The sequence below is a fragment of the Thalassophryne amazonica genome, chromosome 7, assembly GCF_902500255.1.
Source record: "Thalassophryne amazonica chromosome 7, fThaAma1.1, whole genome shotgun sequence".
In the NCBI taxonomy this organism is placed as follows: Eukaryota; Metazoa; Chordata; class Actinopteri; order Batrachoidiformes; family Batrachoididae; genus Thalassophryne; species Thalassophryne amazonica.
Genome location: NC_047109.1, coordinates 98,949,688 through 98,975,695, shown reverse-complemented (window position 1 = coordinate 98,975,695; position 26,008 = coordinate 98,949,688). Strand labels below are relative to the sequence as shown.

Sequence of the window (26,008 nt, the reverse complement as noted above, 5' to 3'; positions counted from 1 at the left end):
GCCTGCACTCTGTTCTTCACCTCTCTACCACACTCTCCATTACTTTGGACAGTTAACCCCAAGTATTTAAACTTATCTACTTTCATCACCTCTACTCCTTGTAACTGCACTATTCCACTGGGCTCCCTCTCATTCACACACACGTTGCTCCTTCTGACTTTCATTCCCCTTCTCTCCAGAGAATATCTCCACCTCTCCAGGCTAGACTCAACGTGCTCTCTACTCTCACTACAGATCGCAATGTCATTTGCAAACATTATAGTCCATGGAGACTCCTGCCTGATCTCATCTGTCAACCTGTCCATCACCATTGTGAAAGGACTCAGAGCTGATCCTTGGTGTAATCCCACCTCCACCTTGAATGAATCCGTCATTCCTACTGTGCATCTCACCGCTGTCACACTATCCTTGTATATATCCTGCACTGCCCTCACATACTTCTCTGCTGCTCCAGACTTCCTCTTAAAATACCAAAACTCTTCTATTGGCACTCTGTCATAAGCTTTTTCTAAGTCCACAAACACACAGTATAACTCTTTCTGGCCTTCTCTATGCTCCATCAGTACTCTCAGAGCAAACATGGCATCGTAGTGCTCTTTCTCAGCATGGAACCATGTTGCTGCTCACAGATCTTCACCTGTTTTATAAGTCTGGCTTCTACTACTCCTTCCTATAACTTCATTTTGTGGTTCATCAACTTTATGCCTCTGTAGTTACTGCAGCTCTGCACATTACCCTTGTTCTTAAAAATAGGAACCAGCACACTTCGTCTCCACTCCTCAGGTATCCTCTCACTTTCCAAGATTTTATTAAACAATTTGGTTGAAACTCCACTGCCATCTCTTCTAAACATTTCCATGCCTCAACTGGAATGTCATCTGGACCAACTGCCTTTCAATCAATCAATCAATCAATCAATTTTTATTTATATAGCGCCAAATCACAACAAACAGTTTATATTGTAAGGCAAGGCCATACAATAATTACATAAAAACCCCAACGGTCAAAACGACCCCCTGTGAGCAAGCACTTGGCGACAGTGGGAAGGAAAAACTCCCTTTAAACAGGAAGAAACCTCCAGCAGAACCAGGCTCAGGGAGGGGCAGTCTTCTGCTGGGACTGGTTGGGGCTGAGGGAGAGAACCAGGAAAAAGACATGCTGTGGAGGGGAGCAGAGATCAATCACTAATGATTAAATGCAGAGTGGTGCATACAGAGCAAAAAGAGAAAGAAACACTCAGTGCATCACGGGAACCCCCCAGCAGTCTACGTCTATAGCAGCATAACTAAGGGATGGTTCAGGGTCACCTGATCCAGCCCTAACTATAAGCTTTAGCAAAAAGGAAAGTTTTAAGCCTAATCTTAAAAGTAGAGAGGGTGTCTGTCTCCCTGATCTGAATTGGGAGCTGGTTCCAGAGGAGAGGAGCCTGAAAGCTGAAGGCTCTGCCTCCCATTCTACTCTTACAAACCCTAGGAACTACAAGTAAGCCTGCAGTCTGAGAGCGAAGAGCTGTATTGGGGTGATATGGTACTATGAGGTCCATAAGATAAGATGGGACCTGATTATTCAAAACCTTATAAGTAAGAAGAAGAATTTTTAATTCTATTCTAGAATTAACAGGAAGCCAATGAAGAGAGGCCAATATGGGTGAGATATGCTCTCTCCTTCTAGTCCCTGTTAGTACTCTAGCTGCAGCATTTTGAATTAACTGAAGGCTTTTCAGGGAACTTTTAGGACAACCTGATAATAATGAATTACAATGGTCCAGCCTAGAGGAAATAAATGCATGAATTAGTTTTTCAGCATCACTCTGAGACAAGACCTTTCTAATTTTAGAGATAATGCGTAAATGCAAAAGAGCAGTCCTACATATTTGTTTAATATGCGCATTGAATGACATATCCTGATCAAAAATGACTCCAAGATTCTCACAGTATTACTAGAGGTCAGGGTAATGCCATCCAGAGTAAGGATCTGGTTAGACACCATGTTTCTAAGATTTGTGGGGCCAAGTACAATAACTTCAGTTTTATCTGAGTTTAAAAGCAGGAAATTAGAGGTCATCCATGTCTTTATGTCTGTAAGACAATCCTGCAGTTTAGCTAATTGGTGTGTCCTCTGGCCTCATGGATAGATAAAGCCGGGTATCATCTGCGTAACAATGAAAATTTAAGCAATGCCGTCTAAAAATACTGCCTAAGGGAAACATGTATAAAGTGAATAAAATTGGTCCTAGCACAGAACCTTGTGGAACTCCATAATTAACCTTAGTCTGTGAAGAAGAGTCCCCATTTACATGAACAAATTGTAATCTATTAGATAAATATGATTCAAACCACCGCAGCGCAGTGCCTTTAATACCTATGGCATGCTCTAATCTCTGTAATAAAATTTTATGGTCAACAGTATCAAAAGCAGCACTGAGGTCTAACAGAACAAGCATAGAGATGAGTACACTGTCTGAGGCCATAAGATCATCATTTGTAACCTTCACTAATGCAGTTTCTGTACTATGATGAATTCTAAAACCTGACTGAAACTCTTCAAATAGACCATTCCTCTGCAGATGATCAGTTAGCTGTTTTATAACTACCCTTTCAAGAATTTTTGAGAGAAAAGGAAGGTTGGAAATTGGCCTATAATTAACTAAGATAGCTGGGTCAAGTGATGGCTTTTTAAGTAATGGTTTAATTACTGCCACCTTAAAAGCCATGGTTTGGAGGAAGTAACTAATGAAAATAACTCAGACAGAACAATCTGAGAGAAAGAGTCTAACCAAATACCGGCATCACTGAAAGCAGCCAAAGATAACGATACATCTTTGGGATGGTTAGGAGTAATTTTTTCTCTAATAGTTAAAATTTTATTAGCAAAGAAAGTCATGAAGTCATTACTAGTTAAAGTTAAAGGAATATTCGGCTCAATAGAGCTCTGACTCTTTGTCAGCCTGGCTACAGTGCTGAAAAGAAACCTGGGGTTGTTCTTATTTTCTTCAATTAGTGATGAGTAGTAAGATGTCCTAGCTTTACGGAGGGCTTTTTTTTATAGAGCAACAGACTCTTTTTCCAGGCTAAGTGAAGATCTTCTAAATTAGTGAGACGCCATTTCCTCTCCAACTTACGGGTTATCTGCTTTAAGCTGCGAGTTTGTGAGTTATACCACGGAGTCAAGCACTTCTGATTTAAAGCTCTCTTTTTCAGAGGAGCTACAGCATCCAAAGTTGTCTTCAATGAGGATGTAAAACTATTGACGAGATACTCTATCTCACTTACAGAGTTTAGGTAGCTACTCTGCACTGTGTTGGTATATGGCATTAGAGAACATAAAGAAGGAATCATATCCTTAAACCTAGTTACAGCGCTTTCTGAAAGACTTCTAGTGTAATGAAACTTATTCCCCACTGCTGGGTAGTCCATCAGAGTAAATGTAAATGTTATTAAGAAATGATCAGACAGAAGGGAGTTTTCAGGGAATACTGTTAAGCCTTCAATTTCCATACCATAAGTCAGAACAAGATCTAAGATATGATTAAAGTGGTGGGTGGACTCATTTACATTTTGAGCAAAGCCAGTTGAGTCTAATAATAGATTAAATGCAGTGTTGAGGCTGTCATTCTCAGCATCTGTGTGGATGTTAAAATCGCCCACTATAATTATCTTATCTGAGCTAAGCACTAAGTCAGACAAAAGGTCTGAAAATTCACAGAGAAACTCACAGTAACGACCAGGTGGACGATAGATAATAACAAATAAAACTGGTTTTTGGGACTTCCAATTTGGATGGACAAGACTAAGAGTCAAGCTTTCAAATGAATTAAAGCTCTGTCTGGGGTTTTGATTAATTAATAAGCTGGAATGGAAGATTGCTGCTAATCCTCCGCCTCGGCCCGTGCTACGAGCATTCTGACAGTTAGTGTGACTCGGGGGTGTTGACTTATTTAAACTAACATATTCATCCTGCTGTAACCAGGTTTCTGTTAGGCAGAATAAATCAATATGTTGATCAATTATTATATCATTTACTAACAGGGACTTAGAAGAGAGAGACCTAATGTTTAATAGACCACATTTAACTGTTTTAGTCTGTGGTGCAGTTGAAGGTGCTATATTATTTTTTCTTTTTGAATTTTTATGCTTAAATAGATTTTTGCTGGTTATTGGTGGTCTGGGAGCAGGCACCGTCTCTACAGGGATGGGGTAATGAGTGGATGGCAGGGGGAGAGAAGCTGCAGAGAGGTGTGTAAGACTACAACTCTGCTTCCTGGTCCCAACCCTGGATAGTCACGGTTTGGAGGATTTAAGAAAATTGGCCAGATTTCTAGAAATGAGAGCTGCTCCATCCAAAGTGGGATGGATGCCGTCTCTGCTAACAAGACCAGGTTTTCCCCAGAAGCTTTGCCAATTATCTATGAAGCCCACCTCATTTTTTGGACACCACTCAGACAGCCAGCAATTCAAGGAGAACATGCGGCTAAACATGTCACTCCCGGTCCGATTGGGGAGGGGCCCAGAGAAAACTACAGAGTCCGACATTGTTTTTGCAAAGTTACACACCGATTCAATGTTAATTTTAGTGACCTCCGATTGGCGTAACCGGGTGTCATTACTGCCGACGTGAATTACAATCTTACCAAATTTACGCTTAGCCTTAGCCAGCAGTTTCAAATTTCCTTCAATGTTGCCTGCTCTGGCCCCCAGAAGACAATTGACTATGGTTGCTGGTGTCGCTAACTACACATTTCTCAAAACAGAGTCGCCAATAACCAGAGTTTGATCCTCGGCGGGTGTGTCGTCGAGTGGGGAAAAACGGTTAGAAATGTGAACGGGTTGGCGGTGTACACGGGGCTTCTGTTTAGGACTACGCTTCCTCCTCACAGTCACCCAGTCGGCATGCTTTCCCGGCTGCTCGGGATCTGCCAGAGGGAAACTAACGGCGGCTAAGCTACCTTGGTCCGCACCGACTACAGGGGCCTGGCTAGCTGTAGATTTTTCCACGGTGCAGAGCCGAGTCTCCAATTCGCCCAGCCTGGCCTCCAACGCTACGAATAAGCTACACTTATTACAAGTACCATTACTGCTAAAGGAGGCCGAGGAATAACTAAACATTTCACACCCAGAGCAGAAAAGTGCAGGAGAGACGGGAGAAGCCGCCATGCTAAACCGGCTAAGAGCTGGTTTTTAGGAATCCACTAAGCTAGCGGATTCCTAAAAACACACAAAGTGAATAATGTGTAAATAATTTAGAGGTGATTCAGCAGAGGAGTGCTTTAGTTAAGGCACGTGAAGATTACACTGTGAAACAAATCGTTATCTAGTTAACTAGATCAATCTAACTGCGCAGATTAAACAGCTAACAGATACAGCAAAACACCGCTGTGCTCCGGAACAGGAAGTGATACAATACCGCAGTGAGAGCCAACCTTTCCATTCTTCATCCTCTTCATAGCTGTCCTCACTTCCTCCTTACTCTTCTCTTGCACTTCCTGATTTACTCTCTCCACATCATCCAACCTTTTCCTCTCTCATTTTCTTCGTTCATCAGCTCCTCAAAATGTTCCCTCCACCTTCTCAACACACTCTCCTCACTCGTCAGCACAGTACCATTTGTATAATTTAAAAAAAAAACACTCCTGCCCACATTGTGGAACAATTTGGGGGTCCCTACCTGAAAGTGACAGCTACTTTAAAAACTATACTATTTGCAAGTGTTTTGGTTCATGAACATCTGCAGGATTTACAAGTGCAACCTTATATTACATGAACCCAGCCAAACAGTTCACACCTTTTCAACAGGGTGAGGTGTACAGATTATAAACTGAATTAAAATTTTGGTGGAACTTGATCGGTAGTCCATAATACCCAGTATACTGAGATTCGAGAGAGTAGTTATTTTGTTCTGTATACATAGCTCATTGTTCATTTAATTTTTTTCTTTTCTGATGCACTATGTTGGTTGCCGAATGTTTCTCTTCTAGGATGTGGACACAATCTATCTTACACAAGACTCCAGAGAACTAAACTTGCAAGATTTCAGCCATCTGGAGAACAGGTGAGTGTGTTAATATCAGAAAGAAAAAAAATATCCATCCATCCATCCATTTTCTTCTGCTTTTACCGGAGTCGGGTCGTGGGGGCAGCAGCTCAAGCAAAGCCACCCAGACCTCCCAATCCACACACACCTCCCCCAGCTCCTCCAGGGGAACCCCAAGGCGCTCCCAAGCCAGCCCAGAGATGTAGTCCCTCCAGCGTGTCCTGGGTCTTCCCCGGGGCCTCCTCCCAGTGGGACGTGCCCGGAACACCTCTCCAGCGAGGCGTTCAGGGGGCATCTGGAAAAGATGCCCCAGCCACCTCAACTGACTCCTTTCGACGTGGAAGAGCAGCGGCTCGACTCCGAGCTCCTCCCGAGTGACCGAGCTCCTCACCCTATCTCTAAGGGAGTGCCCAGCCACCCTGTGGAGGAAACTCATCTCAGCCGCTTGTACTCGCGATCTCGTTCTTTCAGTCATGAGCCAAATCTCATGGCCATAGGTGAGGATCGGAACGTAGATCGATTGGTAAATCGAGAGCTTTTGCCCCCTACTCTCTTCACCACGACGGTCTGATACAGCGACCGCATCACTGCAGATGCTGCACCGATCTGTCTATCGATCTCACTCTCCATCCGTCCCTCAGTCGTGAACAAGACCCTGAGATACTTAAACTCCTCCACTTGAAGCAAGGACACTCCACCGACCTGAAGAGGGCAAAGCACCTTTTTCCGGTCGAGAACCATGGCCTCGGATTTGGAGGTGCTGATTTTCATCCCGGACGCTTCACACTCAGCTGCAAACCGCCCCAGTGCACGCTGAAGGTCCTGATTTGATGAAGCCAGCAGAACCACATTGTCCGCAAACAGCAGAGACGAGATTCTGTGGTTCCCAAACCAGACCCCCTCTACACCCTGGCTGCGCCTAGAAATTCTGTCCATAAAAATAATGAACAGAACCGGTGACAAAGGGCAGCCCTGGCGGAGGCCAACGTGCACTGGAAACAGGTTTGACTTACTACCGGCAATGCGAACCAAGCTCCTGCTGCGGTCGTACAGGGACCGGATAGCCCTTAGCAAAGGACCCCATACTCCCGGAGCACTCCCCACAGGGCGCCCCGAGGGACACGGTCGAACGCCTTCTCCATATCCACAAAACACAAGTGGACTGGTTGGGCGAACTCCCATGAACCCTCGAGCACCCGATGGAGCGTGTAGAGCTGGTCCAGTGTGCCACGACCAGCACGAAACCACACTGCTCCTCCTGAGTCCGAGGTTCGACCATCGGTCGAATTCTCCTCTCCATTACTCTGGAATAGACCTTACCGGGGAGGCTGAGGAGTGTGATCCCCCTATAGTTGGAACACACCCTCCGGTCCCCCTTCTTAAACAGAGGGACCACCACCCCGGTCTGCCAATCCAGAGGCACTGTCCCTGATCGCCATGCGATGTTGCAGAGGCGAGTCAGCCAAGACAGCCCCACAACATCCAGAGACTTGAGGTACTCAGGACGGATCTCATCCACCCCAGGAGCCTTGCCACCGAGGAGCTTTCTAACTACCTTGGTGACTTCGGCCTGGGTAATGGATGAGTCCGCCTCTGAGTCCCCATTCTCTGCTTCCTCTTCGGAAAACGTGACGATGGGATTGAGGAGATCCTTGAAGTACTCCTTCCACCGCCCGACAACATCCCCAGTCAGGGTCAACAGCTCCGCACCCACACCGTAAACAGTGCTGGTGGAGAGCTGCTTCCACCTCATGAGGCATCGGATGGTTTGCCAGAATCTCTTCAAGGCCGACCGATAGTCCTCCTCCATAGCCTCCCCGAACTCCTCCCAGACCCGAGTTTTTGCCTCTGCGACCGCACGGGCTGCGGCACGCTTGGCCTGCCTGACCTGTCAGCTGCCTCTGGGGTCCCACCTACCAACAAAGATAAGTAGGACTCCTTCTTCAGCTTGACAGCATCCCTTACTTCCAGTGTCCACCACCGGGTTCGGGGATTGCCGCCGCGACAGGCACCAGAGACCTTGTGACCACAGCTACGAGCAGCTGCATCGACGCCAGAAAAATGAAGCGTCCAGCCCCTCTCCAGGAGTTGGGTACCAGAGCCCAAGCTGTGCATGGAGGTGAGCCCGACTATCTCTAGTCGGTATCTCGCAACCTCCCGCACAAGCTCAGGCTCCTTCCCCCCTAGAGAGGTGACATTCCACGTCCCAACAGCCAGGGGCTGTGATCATGGACCGGGCCGCCGGGCCACCCGCCCTCGACCGCCACCCAATCCTCTCTGCACCCGACCCCCATGGCCCCCTCTGCAGGTGGTGAACCCACAGGAGGGCAGCCCACATCACTCTTTCGGGCTGAGCCCGGCCGAGCCAGCCCCAACCCCAGGCCTGGCTCCAGGGTGGGACCCCGGCTCCGCCATACTGGGCGACGTCTCTGTCCTTGATCTTTTACTGGTCATGGAGGTTCTGAACTGCCCTTAGTCTGACCCATCACCTAGGACCTGTTTGCCTTGGAAGACCCTACAGGGAGCACAAAGCCCCCGACAACATAGCTCCTAGGATCATCCGGGTACGCAAGCTCCCCCACCACGATAAGGTGGCAGCTAGAGGGGGAGGGAAAAAAAAACATATGTAATGTAATATTCTGGTGATGCAGTACTGATGATAAAGTAACAGAAATAAGAGAAATCATTACAAGTAAGACATTATGTCTTTGCAATATGTTTCTTCTCCCAGGGATCTAATGCCCATTATAGCAGTGCTGGAGTTTAACCAGTGGTTCAGCAAACTCTCCACCAAGGATTATAAACTGGTGAGTTACTGTTCTTTCACAATTTTTATCTTTTTCCGCTAATTTTATTCTGTTCGGAAAATGCTGTTGTCCTCAGGGGGGTTTCTACCTTCACACTGTTTAAGACCGTGCACAGTGAACTGGAAGACTTGGTCAGTTCTCTTGACCTGTTGTTGTCCACCACACCATGGTACGTCATACTGTGTTGGTCCAACTCTTGAAGGTCCTGGTGCTTCTAGTTTTACTTTATGGTTGTGAGAAGTGGACAACAACCAGTGACAAAAAGCAACGAGCGGTTGTTTTTTGTACTCCATCTGTCCTGAGAATACCTTGAGTACTGCTGGAAAGACTGTGCCAAAGGCGTGGTTACATATGGATACTCGCAGGAGGCGTATTACTTAACTTGCATTGTTTGAGAACATCAGTCGCAAACATGTCTGCTACTAAAAGTTATTTTCATAATCCCTTAATCCAGAAACGAATCGATCGATTGATCTGTTAGTTGTTGGTTCCTTAAAGTGTCACAAAACAATGAAAAAGTTCAGTGTTTTCCAGAGCTGAAGACTACTATGCCTTGTTTTGTCCACTTACGTTTTGTTTTGCCCACAACCCAAATATGTTCAGTTTACTCCCAGAGAGGAGTAAAAAAAAAAGTGGTCAAATAAAGTAAAAAATATTCATGTTTGTAAAACTGAAATTAGAGAATCTGGATTTAAAAAAAAAAATACTGAAATTTTTAGTCCATTAACAAAAATAGTTGTTGATTAATTAAATAAGTTCATCAATAGCAACACTGTGGCCGTGTGTTGTTTTTGTTTGTGCACGATTCATCACACAGGTGCCTCAGTGTTGGGGACTCCAACAGCTGTACAAGGCCATGGGGACGCCCCTGGATCACCTAACTGCAGCAAATAAATATTGCATAACTCACAGGGGTTTTTTGTTTTTAACTAGGTTCTACGACTTGTACTGAGGTGCAGCTTGTATTGTGGCAGCACAGTGACTTAGTGGTTAGTACTGTTGACTCACAGCAAGAAGGTCATGGATTTGATTTCCCACCTGTGGCATTTGCATGTGCTCCCCGTGTTTGTGTGGGTTTCCTCCGGGTGCTGCGGTTTCCTCCACAAATTTAAAGACATGCAAGTTAGGTGGATTGGAAACTTTATAATTGTCCAGGTCTCCCTTGCAAAAAAAGGTCTTGATCTCAATGGGACTAACCTGGTTAAATAAAGGTTAAATTAAATACCGAAAAATCACCTGTTTGTGATTAATAATTTGTGATTAGGGGAGGTAATGGTCTAGTGGTTAAGCATTGGGCTTGAGACCAAAGGATCCTCGGTTCAAATCCCAGCCTGACCGGAAAATCACTGAGGGCCCTTGGGCAAGGTCCTTAATCCCTTGCTCCCGGTGAGTAGTGAGCACCTTGAATGGCAGCACCCTGACATTGGGGTTAATGTGAGGCATTATTGTAAAGCCCTTTGAGCGTCTGATGCAGATGGAAAAGTGCTATATAAATGCAGTCTGTTTACCGTTTATAATAATGATAATAATAATAACAATAATAATAACTTATACTACAGAAAATACGGTAGGTACTTTTTGGAGGTAAGTAATTGATTGGTGTTCTGTGTGGGTGGTTGCCAAACAGTACTGGGGTATCTGGTGGATATGGTTACTTGTGGTACCAGTACATGGTTCCAGGTCTGACCTGCATAGGTGTAAATCCCTGGGACCTTCTTCATATATTCCATATAGTAAAAGTAAGTCCTGTGTAGGCCCTGAGGCCCATTGGTGCTGGTGCTTATCTCCAGATTCTGTAGCTACCAGCAGATTGGAGTTTATGATTCCTCTGTACGGGATGCCAGCCTGAAGTAGGTTTCTTCCCTAACTGAGGCCAGTACCCATTTACAGCTGGGTGGACTGAAGACACTGTAGATGAAGTGTCTTGTCCAAGGACACAGACATGTAGCATGATCAGGATTCAAACCCTGGTCTTCATGTTGACAGGCCAGCTCCTTATGCACTCGGCTACCTGCTCAGTCTACTCCAGACAAATTTTCCTTTCTAGTGGAAGAAACAAAATGTCACATTTTGATCAAAGCAAAATTCGTAATTTATTTTCGCGCTGTCTTTGGAACTGTATACATTACACTGTTTTTTTGTTTGTTTGTTTTTTAATTGAAATTGTATCAGTTTTGCTGTTGCCTTTATTTTAAAGTGAAGACATTTCACATCCATATCATCACATCCCTTTTTTCCATCTCTCCCTGTAATCCAGTATGTTGTTCCTCTCACATTGTCTTGCGTTGTCACCTTATGTTCCTCCGTGTATGTATCACCTCCTACATTTTTCTGTTTGTAGAGCCATGTGTATGTGTCTGTCGAGAGTGTTTTTCCCTTTGTTTCTGCAGTCTTCCTTTCCTGTCTGTTGACAGAGGATCAGTTGAATGTTCAAGTGTGATAAGACTCCTAATCCGGGCCTGACAAAAGCGCTCAGTGTTTTGGGCTGTTGCTCTCTGCGGCACTCCATTACCAACATATGTCTCTCCAGTTACCACACGCAGCTTCCTCAGTGCCGACTATTATCTCACGCCTCTGTCACAGTCTCATGCCAGTGCAGTTTATCCTGAATTTTAAAATCCCGTCATTTGTGTACACTCACCATCCAGTGAATGAGTCCATGCTTATTTCTACATTCTGATAGTTACAAACTCATGTTTTGGACAGTTACTGCATTGCATTTTGGTTGAATGATCCTTCCATAACAGTGCTATTCCACAGAGCACAGTTCTTTCCCGTTTAATCCTGAATACCATATTGGGGCATGTTTTGAAGCACAGCAGTAACTTCTTGATCTGTCTGTCAGATCTTGAAAAATCTTGGTGTACATAGTCGTTACATCCATCATCAGCACCAGATTTGAAATCAGGATCCAAGTTTTCAAATGTTCAAAAATTTCATCCATATTCCAAAAATCATTGATAGTATGTGGTAACTTGGTCAATGTGGTATGTGGTAACTTCATAGTCTTAATGGCTTCAATCATGTTGAAACTTCTTTAAACAGGGTACTCGTAGTGACTACAGTTTGAAACTTGATCATGCTCCACTGAGGTAAAAATTTGAAGCTGAAGCGTTCGCATTGGCGTTGTGGGTGAGGGTGCAGCTCTTTTTTTGGGCAGATTGCCAGGTCTGCTCTTATAAGTCAGCCTGTTAGGAGGCAAACCACATTAAGCCATTTCATCCCATTTTTGCACTTTTTCTGGATCATGTCCAATCTTAGTAAAAGAGTATCCTGTGGAATAGGGGTGTAAAAAACAGGCATGCATCATAGTTATTGTCTACACCTGTGGGTCCCAATGTTTTATTTCTTAAAGCCTTGCATTTGTAGCTACGACCCATGCAGGGAAGCTAAAGACTGGCTGAGGACCAAAAATAAAGGAGCAATGGCTGCAAACTACAGCAGAACTCAAATAATAAGAAAAAATGACCTCAACACCACAATGACTAAGACTCCTAAAAGTAATGTGCACTTCTAATTTTGGCTACCTCATAGCAGAATCCCTGCCCTCCCCACGCTGGAAACCAGGTGTCAATACTGTGCAGCACAATACCTGCTATTGGTGTTTTTTCAAGGGGTTTCCTTTTGTCTCGCTGCATTTCAATGCTGTTACTGTGCAGAAATGTAAGAGATGAGCAGAATCTGTAGTTGACTTTGGGCATGCTTGAGATGTTTTTGAAATTCAGCCAAATGAAACAAGAATAAATTATGAGGAAGTCTAAGTTGAGATATGCATCAAGGAGAGAACATGATGCTGGCAAAAAAAAAAAAAAAAGACTTCAGAGGTCATTGGACTGAATGAATGGGACAGATGCCAGATGACTTATTTATTAATATTCAAAAGGTGTCAGATAATTGGCTGGATTATCTGTAGTTTTCTCTGGGCCCCTCCCCAATCGGACCGGGAGTGACATGTTTAGCCGCATGTTCTCCTTGAATTGCTGGCTGTCTGAGTGGTGTCCAAAAAATGAGGTGGGCTTCATAGATAATTGGCAAAGCTTCTGGGGAAAACCTGGTCTTGTTAGGAGAGACGGCATCCATCCCACTTTGGATGGAGCAGCTCTCATTTCTAGAAATCTGGCCAATTTTCTTAAATCCTCCAAACCGTGACTATCCAGGGTTGGGACCAGGAAGCAGAGTTGTAGTCTTACACACCTCTCTGCAGCTTCTCTCCCCCTGCCATCCCCTCATTACCCCATCCTCGTAGAGACGGTGCCTGCTCCCAGACTACCAATAACCAGCAAAAATCTATTTAAGCATAAAAATTCAAAAAGAAAAAATAATATAGCACCTTCAACTGCACCACAGACTAAAACAGTTAAATGTGGTCTATTAAACATTAGGTCTCTCTCTTCTAAGTCCCTGTTGGTAAATGATATAATAATTGATCAACATATTGATTTATTCTGCCTAACAGAAACCTGGTTACAGCAGGATGAATATGTTAGTTTAAATGAGTCAACACCCCCGAGTCACACTAACTGTCAGAATGCTCGTAGCACGGGCCGGGGCGGTGGATTAGCAGCAATCTTCCATTCCAGCTTATTAATTAATCAAAAACCCAGACAGAGCTTTAATTCATTTGAAAGCTTGTCTCTTAGTCTTGTCCATCCAAATTGGAAGTCCCAAAAACCAGTTTTATTTGTTATTATCTATCGTCCACCTGGTCGTTACTGTGAGTTTCTCTGTGAATTTTCAGACCTTTTGTCTGACTTGGTGCTTAGCTCAGATAAGATAATTATAGTGGGCGATTTTAACATCCACACAGATGCTGAGAATGACAGCCTCAACACTGCATTTAATCTATTATTAGACTCTATTGGCTTTGCTCAAAAAGTAAATGAGTCCACCCACCACTTTAATCATGTCTTAGATCTTGTTCTGACTTATGGTATGGAAATAGAAGACTTAACAGTATTCCCTGAAAACTCCCTTCTGTCTGATCATTTCTTAATAACATTTACATTTACTCTGATGGACTACCCAGCAGTAGGGAATAAGTTTCATTACACTAGAAGTCTTTCAGAAAGCGCTGTAACTAGGTTTAAGGATATGATTCCTTCTTTATGTTCTCTAATGCCATATAACAACACAGTGCAGAGTAGCTACCTAAACTCTGTAAGGGAGATAGAGTATCTCATCAATAGTTTTACATCCTCATTGAAGACAACTTTGGATGCTGTAGCTCCTCTGAAAAAGAGAGCTTTAAATCAGAAGTGTCTGACTCCATGGTATAACTCTCAAACTCGTAGCTTAAAGCAGATAACCCGTAAGTTGGAGAGGAAATGGCGTCTCACTAATTTAGAAGATCTTCACTTAGCCTGGAAAAAGAGTCTGTTGCTCTATAAAAAAGCCCTCCGTAAAGCTAGGACATCTTTCTACTCATCACTAATTGAAGAAAATAAGAACAACCCCAGGTTTCTTTTCAGCACTGTAGCCAGGCTGACAAAGAGTCAGAGCTCTATTGAGCTGAGTATTCCATTAACTTTAACTAGTAATGACTTCATGACTTTCTTTGCTAACAAAATTTTAACTATTAGAGAAAAAATTACTCATAACCATTGTTCTGTCTGAGTTATTTTCATTAGTTACTTCATCCAAATCATCAACATGTTTATTAGACCCCATTCCTACCAGGCTGCTCAAGGAAGCCCTACCATTATTTAATGCTTCGATCTTAAATATGATCAATCTATCTTTGTTAGTTGGCTATGTACCACAGGCTTTTAAGGTGGCAGTAATTAAACCATTACTTAAAAAGCCATCACTTGACCCAGCTATCTTAGCTAATTATAGGCCAATCTCCAACCTTCCTTTTCTCTCAAAAATTCTTGAAAGGGTAGTTGTAAAACAGCTAACTGATCATCTGCAGAGGAATGGTCTATTTGAAGAGTTTCAGTCAGGTTTTAGAATTCATCATAGTACAGAAACAGCATTAGTGAAGGTTACAAATGACCTTCTTATGGCCTCGGACAGTGGACTCATCTCTGTGCTTGTTCTGTTAGACCTCAGTGCTGCTTTTGATACTGTTGACCATAAAATTTTATTACAGAGATTAGAGCATGCCATAGGTATTAAAGGCACTGCGCTGCGGTGGTTTGAATCATATTTGTCTAATAGATTACAATTTGTTCATGTAAATGGGGAATCTTCTTCACAGACTAAAGTTAATTATGGAGTTCCACAAGGTTCTGTGCTAGGACCAATTTTATTCACTTTATATATGCTTCCCTTAGGCAGTATTATTAGACGGTATTCCTTAAATTTTCATTGTTACGCAGATGATACCCAGCTTTATCTATCCATGAAGCCAGAGGACACACACCAATTAGCTAAACTGCAGGATTGTCTTACAGACATAAAGACATGGATGACCTCTAATTTCCTGCTTTTAAACTCAGATAAAACTGAAGTTATTGTACTTGGCCCCACAAATCTTAGAAACATGGTGTCTAACCAGATCCTTACTCTGGATGGCATTACCCTGACCTCTAGTAATACTGTGAGAAATCTTGGAGTCATTTTTGATCAGGATATGTCATTCAAAGCGCATATTAAACAAATATGTAGGACTGCTTTTTTGCATTTACGCAATATCTCTAAAATCAGAAAGGTCTTGTCTCAGAGTGATGCTGAAAAACTAATTCATGCATTTATTTCCTCTAGGCTGGACTATTGTAATTCATTATTATCAGGTTGTCCTAAAAGTTCCCTAAAAAGCCTTCAGTTAATTCAAAATGCTGCAGCTAGAGTGCTGACGGGGACTAGAAGGAGAGAGCATATCTCACCCATATTGGCCTCTCTTCATTGGCTTCCTGTTAATTCTAGAATAGAATTTAAAATTCTTCTTCTTACTTATAAGGTTTGAATAATCAGGTCCCATCTTATCTTAGGGACCTCGTAGTACCATATCACCCCAATAGAGCGCTTCGCTCTCAGACTGCAGGCTTACTTGTAGTTCCTAGGGTTTGTAAGAGTAGAATGGGAGGCAGAGCCTTCAGCTTTCAGGCTCCTCTCCTGTGGAACCAGCTCCCAATTCAGATCAGGGAGACAGACACCCTCTCTACTTTTAAGATTAGGCTTAAAACTTTCCTTTTTGCTAAAGCTTATAGTTAGGGCTGGATCAGGTGACCCTGAACCATCCCTTAGTTATGCTGCTATAGACGTAGACTGCTGGGGGGTTCCCATGATGCACTGTTTCTTTCTCTTTTTGCTCTGTATGCACCACTCTGCATTTAATCATTAGTGATCGATCTCTGCTCCCCTCCACAGCATGTCTTTTTCCTGGTTCTCTCCCTCAGCCCCAACCAGTCCCAGCAGAAGACTGCCCCTCCCTGAGCCTGGTTCTGCTGGAGGTTTCTTCCTGTTAAAAGGGAGTTTTTCCTTCCCACTGTAGCCAAGTGCTTGCTCACAGGGGGTCGTTTTGACCGTTGGGGTTTTACATCATTATTGTATGGCCTTGCCTTACAATATAAAGCGCCTTGGGGCAACTGTTTGTTGTGATTTGGCGCTATATAAAAAAAATTGATTGATTGATTGATTGATTAAAAGAAGTACTGAGGCTGAGAGCCAGAATCAGCTTTTAGAGTGTGAACATCTTAGAAAATTTCATTTTCCACAACAAGAAGTGAAACTGCTGATGCTGAAGTTTGCTGCCAAATCTAATAAAATGCAAAAAACACTGTCCATCAGTTTGTACTGTTGTTGCTGTACTGACGGAGGAAGAGACAACAGAGCAGATTTGACTCACGCTTCTCTAATATTAACATGCACTGACTATAAATACAGTTTTAATTAAAGTTCCCTGTTTATACATTACTTGTGATTTATTAGTTTAAGCAGCACAAGAGTAAAACAGAAACACATTGTCTCCGCAACTTCTCTCTGGCTACTGTGGATCTGAGATAACAGTGCTGAGACAAGCGCACACACACATCCAGTGGAAAGAGCTGAAAGGCAAACTTGGGGGGGTTGATATTGACCAAAAAATTATATCTATGTTGTGGGATTTGTTGCTTGCAATAAGATAATATTTAATAATTAATGAAACCAGCACATCAAAGGAAAATGGCACAAGAACTATTGCTTTCCTTGTCATAAGGAACTTTTTTCAGTATGATCCTCTAAACTTTGCTGATTGTATTTTTTGCGCTGATACCTTTGCTGATTTAGGCGGGTCACGGACAGATAACTGCTGACTTTTCTTATTGTTCGTGTTCTGGGCGGTGCGGTTTGTAGGTGGTGAGTCAAGTTCGCTGTTGAGCTGTGTGCACCAGCAGACGATTTCAAAAATAGTTAGTAAATTGTGCTCTCTTGAGAAATATCAATCTTTTCATGTGTGGCTGGGAACTGATATTAATAACGTATGTGGTTTATATTAGAACTTCTGGATCTGGAGAACTGGCTTTGTTGGATGGTGGCGCGTCTTGGGGAGAGGTTGGCAGTCCATCTGGGTTGGGGTGGGCTATCGAAAAATATACTGTAGCTCAGTCACTGATCTAGAATCAGTACACTCGCTGACTCCCCAAACCAGTGGCATTCTAACCTACCGTATTTTCTGCACCATAAGGCGCACCGGATTATAAGGCGCGGCCTCAATTAGCGGGTACTTAACCCTTACAAAAGGCGCACGCTGAAACATATAGTCTACAAAAAAAAAAGGTCACGGAAGCAAAACGGTGAGTTTATTTGAACTTTTTAACAACTTTGAACTACCGGTATTTAACAATATGGTACTCACATTGTTTTTTATTATGGTTCTGTCACAAATCTATTGAAGTCCTCATCTTCTGTGTCTGAATTGAACAGCTGGGCAATTTCGCCATCAAACATGCCAGGTTCCCTCTCATCATCGCTATCGTTTTTGCCTTCAGCCGAATGGTGACTGTAGAGACGCTTCTCCCGGCTGTTCTTTGTTCAATGACCCATTGCTCGAGTTGGTCTTCTAGCTGTGGCCAACTTTGTTTCCGCGGAAACTCCGTTTGGTCTTTTTAACTTGGCGCAGTTCATTTTCTTGTTTCCTCTCGCAGCTGCTCTATTCCCATGAACAACCGCGTAACTGATAGCCTGCAGTTTGAATTGTGCCTCGTAAGCATGTCTCTTCGCTGGCGCCATTTTCTGGGGTCCTTAGACAAACAAATGTTGTTTTGCAGGATACCTGTAGTATACGGTAAATACCGGAGGAGTGGCGGAGGTAAGTGTACGTACCATGGACTCACGGACTCTTCGCTACCAGTGTACGTACTTACGTATTACGTAATGTTCTCCGATTGGTTTATCGCTGCCAGGGTACGTACTCTACGCTGCCAGCATACGTACTTTACGTATTACGTCCCTGTGTCAGCGGGAAATGGTCCGATATTCCGACGGTCAAAGACAACGTCGGTCGTTTTTACAGATTTTGGAATTCAGTGCGCACATAAGGCGCACCGGATTATAGGGCGCACGGCCGATTATTGTGAAAATTTTAAGGCTTTTAGGTGCCTTGTGGTGTGGAAAATACAGTACATTCTGTTGGTTCAGTTTATTCCACCTTTAGGAACGATGGTTTCAATATGGTTGTTTTCTTGCATTTTCTGTACCTTATTGCTTTTGGTTTTGCCTTGTTAGAATGAACATAGCTGTTGGTCACCTCACTGACTGTGCTCTGATTGAGGTTTCTTCTTTTAAAAAACTAACAAAAAAATAGAGGTTTTTCTTTGCCACTGTCACTGATATGCTTGGTCATGGGGTGGGTATTTTTGAGACCTTACGTGTGTGTGTGTAACACCTTGTGATTTCATGTTGTATAAATACGTTGAACTGAAATAATTGGATGAGAATTTATTGTTTGTGTTCTATCTCCTAGTTCAGTTTACTCATTTTTCAATTTTAATATTTGCATTATTATTGTCTTCAAAGCCTACACTCCTAACACCTCATGGTGCGATCTTTGGGGGTATTCACTTCGGGAGATCCACTGCCGTGCCAGGACATGCATGTAGACTGTCTCTTTGTATTGATGTGATACTTGCATCCATAATTATGCATCTGAATGGCAGTAGATGGCAGTGTTCATGGTAGTGTGAATACCAATTGCCACACATTCGCTAAAAGCAATGAATCACTTAAACAGAATATTGAGTTTTCAGACTGCCTTTTTTCCCAAATGAAAAAAATGACATATTTATAAATACGGATTTATTTATAAAAACCAAAACACACATTACAGTAACTTGTGTGTTGGTTTTTACATATACCAACCAACCACTGATGACAAGAAGCTAATTTTTCCATAATGCATTTCAGCATGTGTTTTTGTAAATGCTAAAACCTTCAAAATTAGTGCATTACTTTAAAACTGAAACATATAGCTGATATTTTCACTTTGTAAAATGACAGAGGGTGACGTTAATTTCAATAAATTGTCCGGAATTAGTATGTTTAAAATTTTAACCATAAGTAAAAACTGTCTGGCTGTGCATAACTCCTGTGATACGTCTGTATGGCTGTGAAAATAATAGTCAGAGAAGGCTGACCTGAGACAGAAGCACTGGCTCGTTGTTGTGTCAGTTGCTGCCAGTGTACTGGAGTCAATAGTAAAAGTTATCGGTTTAGCTTTTAGCTGTGACTTCCACTAAATTTTTTAGGGGTTTATCGGTTTAGCTTTATAAAAATTAACTTTTCAGTTAGCAGATTAATGGTTATCAAAGCTAACTTTTTGGTTAGCTGTGCCCACCACTGACTGGACAACGTGACTTTTGAAGTGTCAAATAAGATAGTCTGTGTTGTAAAATAAATGAGGTTAAAGTGGCCGAAACAGTGATCAGGAACAATAAATGTACGAGCTTGAGGCTTTAATTACATTCTAATAAAACAGATTTCTGTCAGTGTAGCTGAAACACATGACTGATCACTGAGAGAAATTGTGATGGTCATCTTCAGTTGAATAAAGCTGTTTGTCTTACAGCCTCATCAAGATGTTGAGCTGAAAATGAGAAAGGAGGAGAGCAGCATTAAGAGGACTTTGCTTTTAATCGTATTAAGAATCCAGTGTTTCATATGGAACGGAAATGGGCAATTCTATGGTAACGGAATTACAACAGCAGCAAAATCTGGACATATGGCATCTAACCACGACAGATTAGCTCAGATTATAATTCCGTTATGACTGTGTAAACTTACGTGATGCTTCAGCAGAATAACTGAGATGAGACTAACATTTAATAAGACATAGTGTCTTATTCAGACTCTCCTGGGATATAAAGTCTTCATTCTTTCTTCTTGCCTTCATGCTAATTGAATGCTGTGATCCACTCTTATCACTTTTCTGTCCTTTATTTAATCTGTGATTTTACCTCACATTTCCACTTTCTGTATTACGTAACGTGTTTCTGCCCCATCATTGTTATTCCTCATGGCGGAATTTTCTAAGACATCTAGTGCACTAGATGTCTTAGAAAATTAAAATTAAGTAAGATTTTAGAATGCAACATATCCCATAGCCTGTAATGCTATTCTCAAAAATGCTGTGGGTTGGCCCACCTCAGAAAATCTATCTGTTCACGTAAACTTCACGTATATGCTGGTCCCGAGGGGAACCAGCAAGTTTGGAATGTTGCCCCTCCATCTCACTTTGTAGTATTTTTTATAATTAACATTAGATCAGGAAGACTGGTGTGTAGTTCAGTTATTATTCAGAAATGTCATCTTGGCAGACGTTTCCCTGTGAAATCGAGACAGAGCAAAACTGGTTAGCTTGCTAACCTTGACGTTTCATTGTTTGAAACGTTTCAGCTTGGTCTCTGTTTAACCTTTATTGTAAGCACATGATAGCGTGAACGCCCCCATGTGGTAAGAGAGGCACAAGGTTCAGTTCTTGGGTTGGCTGCACTTTGAAACTTCAACACGGGATGGCATCATAACCTCCATCATACTGCTTTAAATGTCACCGTTTCACCAGTAAGAGTGAAATTTCTCTCTTCCTCTCCATCTCTCTCTTCTCGTTCCCTACCTTTCACTCTTTAATATTAATTTTCCTGGTACTTTCTGTCATTTTTCCTGTGGAGAAGCATCAAACTAGCATTTTCTCCACACTCATGTTTTTGGTCAAGAGAAAGAAGCAAAGAATGAGGTTAAAAATAATAAAACGATCCTGTTATTAGGATGTAATATGTTTTTGTCAATGACTGCAGATAATTGGAAATTTATTCGAACACTGTGGTAAGTATGGTGAGCCAAATATGTTGGCACGTTTGAACATGACAGCACACAGTGAACTGGGTCAGTGAACAGCGAGATGGGCACAGACGTCTAACTGATGAATTTTTAATTTGGTCTAAATTTAAGTTGCTTTGCACCCGTGATGATCTCCTGCAATGACAGACTACAAATGCACAACTTACTTTTGACTTTAAGGTAATTGTACTTTTTGCCACGCACAAACAGTCCATAAGTGACAGAGAAAGAACTCACTTCTAGGGTTTATACTCTGGTTGGGATGACAGGTTAAGTAATAGCTGACTATGACTTGCTAGTACCCGAATAGTCGGCTATTTTTCTACTAGTCGAGTTGTCTGGTAATTTAATTATGCTTTTCCTACAATTTGAAATGTCCTGCGAGATTCTGAGGAAGGTAAAGAAGGAATCCCTTAAACACGGTGAAGCTGCTTTGAGGTATTTGTCGCCATTGTACTTGCTCGGAGGGGTCAGTACAGTTACACCTTACCCCTGTGATGTGCCTTGGGGGTGACCTATGTTGTGATTTGATGCTATATAAATTAACTGAAATGAAGTATTGGATGACGGGCTGTTTTGAAATAGAAGAGGATGGTGATGACAGCGATATCCAGGCTGAAGTACTACGGTACCTATCAGAGCCAAGCTCAAAAATATTTTCTTTAGATTGTTGGGTCAGGGGAGAGTTCTTGCTTATAAACTGATAAATGTAAAATAAGCCAGAGTGCATCTGAAAAATGCACAACGGATTGACAGCCAGTGTGATCCATAATCATGATGTAACGTCAGTCACTGACTTTTACCTGTCTGAAAGTCACTCCACCTGTGTCCACAAATGAAAAGAATAGAATTCGTGGTTAGATCCATGATTTGAAGACCATAATCACAGTGTGGTGGGCTTCACTTCTGCAGTCTGTCTCAGAGGCACTCAAAAAAACCCTCCCATTTTTCGCCCCAAAATATTATCTTTGTAAAATCTGTCCAATAATAAACATCACTAGTCATGTGATTACATCCTCTGAAAACACCCACTTTAACCATTTGACATATTCACTGTCAAAGTTAACAAAAAAAACACTGATTTCACACTGAGAGTTGGAAAACATGCAGGGCAGGTGCCCTCCAGGACCAGGGTTGGTGACCTCTGCCCCACATGATGTCATCAAAATCCACATTCCTCACAGGTTCATGTTTCTAAGTGTTTATCAGCAGCAGGTGAAATCAGGCTAAATTCCCCATGTGTATGACTTGATTTCTCGTGGTACGACACTAAAAATAAAATGCAATACATCAGTATTTTCATAATTCTTTATTTAGAATAGTCAGTTCATTTGACCTTTTATTTACGTTTAGTATCTCGGACTCTCGTTCAGCAGCAGGGGTAAGTTGAAGCGTGAGATTGATGGACTTATTGGGGTGGCATCTGATGTTTTACGGATGCTGTACTGGACCATCGTGCTGAAGAAGGAGCTGAACCAGAAAGTGAGGCTCTCAATTTAACAGGCGATTTACACTCCTTCCCTCACCTATGGTCATGAAATTTGGGTAACGACCAAAAGAATAAAGACATGGATAGAAGTGGCGGAAATGAGATTCATCTGATGGATGTCTGGACTTCCACTCCTGGACAGGTTGAGAAGCTTGACTATCCGGGAAAGACCTGGAGTAGAACTGCTGCTTCTTCGCATTGTACAGAGCCAATTGAGGTGGTTTATTCTTCTAGTGAGGATGCTTCCTGGTCGACTTCCTAGGAAGGACTTCCAGGCAGGACCAACTGATAGGAGGCCCCGGGGAAGACCCAGGACAGGCTGGAGGGATTATATTTCCCAGCTGGCTTGGGAAGGCCTCAGGATTTGCTGGGTTACAGGACTTGGCCGAGGATAGGGAAGTGTGGGATGCGCTGCTTAATCTACTGCCGCTGCAACCTGGACCTGGATAATTGGCAGAAAATGAATGAATGGCAGAAGTAAAATGGTTCACATTTTCCAAACATTGCTCAACGTGCTAAGCGGATGCTTTGTCACCCGTCCACTTCAGTTCTATCAGAGACACTATGTTCTACTGCTGGCAAAATATGGAGCAGTCTGGACCCAGATTCAGTGGATGATGTGTAATGTTTTCACTCCTTAACGTCACCCTGTTATCATTGTGTGTGCAGTAATAAATTAAATGAAAGTGATATTTTGTGTGCTATCACAGTGTTGCCTACCCTCTGTGTGTTTGTGTATCCAGTCTGCAGATGTTTGTGAGCAGATTCTTCGGGTGGTGTCTCGCTCTGGTCGGCTGGAGGAGTTGGTGCTGGACAACACAGGGCTCAAAACGTGAGACGTTGCAAATGATTCATCTCAATGGTAGAAAAAATTTTTTTTTGAGTCACAACAAATTTGTGGCTCCAGTTTGATCAAGCACAGATGTAAGTGAAGTTGGGTTTTCCTTCTTGTTTCTGTGCATTCCCTTGTTTGTAAGGTTTGTTTTTTTTTATCTAATTCAGTTGTAGTTGACTGTCTTTTTGCCGCCACAAGCACAGGATCTTTATGATGCTAAAAGTACATTTTGACAGGATGAAGTTGTTCACCAGTAACTGATGCTCTGTGCCATTCTTTAGAGACTTTGCCCAGAAGCTTGCTGCTGCTTTGAACCACAACTTTAACTCAGGACTCACCACCATTAATCTCGCCAACAACCCACTGGAGGACAGAGGTACAGTCTCTAGTCTGTGTAGCTGTTTCTCTTCTCTTATCTTCTTTTCCGACATCTGTTTCCCCACCGTTTGTGTTAAGACAGTGTGTGCTTTAGATGTGTAGAAATTACCTGCACAGTAAAATATGTCAATTTAGAATTCCATGGAAGTTGTTCCAGATCCTGACGTAATTTCACATCTGGAACGTCATTGTTGGAGGGGTTTTTTTTGTTGTTGTTTTTTGTTTTTCCCTAGTGCTGCTTTGCTCATTAATTTGAGTGAGTGAAGAAAAAGCTGAATATCCATCAAATTATTCCTGGGCTTTGGCAGCACATACCCAGTAAAATGCAGTAATGTATAGCTGCATTAATAAATGGATGATAGATGAGCAGTGGTGGGCACAGCTAACCAAAAAGTTAGCTTCAATAGCGAATGTGTGGCACACTGCCATGTTTATTTTATTTATTTTTACAAATGAGAAAATGACATATTTGCAAATACAGATTTATTTGTAAAACCCACCACACGTTTCAGTAACTGTGTGTTATACTGACCAGCCAACCACTGATGTCAGGAAACTAATGTACCCATAATGCAATGCGGCATGTGTGTCTTAATGCTAAAACCTTCAAAGTTAGTGCATTACTGCCTGCAGAGAATAGAGCTTTACCATTCATGACTGTCTGTCTGCTACAAAACATGTAACAGACGGGCACTAAAATCTTTGATTTCAGACTTTACAAATGTTTTTAACTTTTAAGCTTTATTTACTATGCCCGCAAAAAATATGTTAGAGGTCTAAAAGTTATCAGAACTAAATTTATTGGAAGCTAATCGGTCCGCTGATGGTTTTCAAAGTTACCTGGAAAGCTAATCCGCTAATGAAAACGAAGCGGTTAGCAGATTAGCCGAACTGTGCCCACCACTGCAAATGAGGCAATCCTCTCAAGATGAACTTATTCTCAAAACTCATCAAATTAAAAGGCATATAACGAGGACAGGATGACCCATGGGTCATCCTGGCAGTTCCTCTGTAGTCTCCTAGTCGATTCTCACAGAGGGATGGTTGATCTGGAGATGACTGAATAGGCCCAGTCCTGACACGTGGGGTTTCTGACAGATGTTACACATGGAATCTGAGGAAAGCTTCTGCCAGTCAGGAGCTTTTGCTCTGTCTCCTTCCTTTTGCCTCTTCTCATTGTTTGTCCACATTTTTTTTTAAAGACTGTAGATCATTGCTCGCCAGCTGCCTCTGTCTCTGGCGAGTTCTTCCCAGGTTGTGCTTCAGGAGGTCCTTGTAGCATTTCTTCCTCTAAACCATTTTCCTTTGCTCAGCTGGGAGTAGAAGATAACCTGAATAGGAATAACCTTAATAGGCTCTTGAATAAAGAGAGAGAATAATCATACATACATCTTCAACTGCTTATCCAGGATCAGGTCACAGGGGAAGGCTAACTATATTTCAAAAAGTAAGGGCAAGTTGAGGACTTCAAAAAAAAAAAAACGCCCCGGTAGATAAGTCAAAAGTCATTGTGTTTTCTGTCTCCCTTTGCAGGTGTCTCTGCCCTTGGTGCTCAGTTTGCCAAACTTCGTATGGGGCTCAAACATTTAAACTTTTCCAAAACCTCACTGTCACCCAAAGGTTTGTCATGTTTTATCTGAACTTTTATGTGCAAGTTGTACAAATGGATGTTAGTGGATGTAATTAGAGATGCTGATGTTGGGGTTAGTAGTTAAAAATAAAAACAGCTGTGGGGATTTTTGTTCCCCTCTTTGAGTTTTCATTAGACACTCCGATGTTCTCACACTTCCCACAAATCTCTCTGCACCAACCACTGAGATGCAAATTACACATAATTGTTGCTTCATCATCCCTGTGTGAATGAGAGATGTGCTGTGACCTTTAGTGTTTGGGTGTACAAAGACAAGCTGTAAGCACTTATCTGTAATGTTTTAATTCACTGAAATGCATCTTGAGCACGTTGCTTTATTCAGCACCAGTAACTTTGCTACTTAATGGAAAAGTCTTTTTGCCATCACGCAGCAATTCTCAAACTTAAAAACTCCACAGCCAACTTTCTGTTGATCCACGCGAGTGTAAGATCAAGCATTTCCATTATTTTTGTGTCTATATATTACTAGGTCAAACAACACACACAGCTTATGGATGTGTTTTTTCTTCTTGCATTTTTTTTAAATAAATGTTTTTGGTTCATTTTAAGCTGTATTACAAAAT

The 26,008-nt window shown here is 42.3% G+C and overlaps 1 protein-coding gene across 2 annotated transcripts in view; it reads left to right on the top strand.

Annotated features, from left to right (window-relative positions):
- LOC117514664 (F-actin-uncapping protein LRRC16A-like) overlaps window positions 1-26,008 on the top strand; it is a 203,485-nt gene that overhangs the window by 122,047 nt on the left and 55,430 nt on the right. The window contains exons 9-13 of one of the 2 annotated variants that reach the window (XM_034175232.1): window positions 5,975-6,048; window positions 8,762-8,837; window positions 23,325-23,413; window positions 23,698-23,792; window positions 25,328-25,414. In XM_034175232.1, the coding sequence (XP_034031123.1) occupies window positions 5,975-6,048; window positions 8,762-8,837; window positions 23,325-23,413; window positions 23,698-23,792; window positions 25,328-25,414 (421 nt within the window). Of the gene's footprint in view, window positions 1-5,974; window positions 6,049-8,761; window positions 8,838-23,324; window positions 23,414-23,697; window positions 23,805-25,327; window positions 25,415-26,008 lie in introns of both variants that reach the window. The other variant, XM_034175233.1, reaches the window with a different exon arrangement.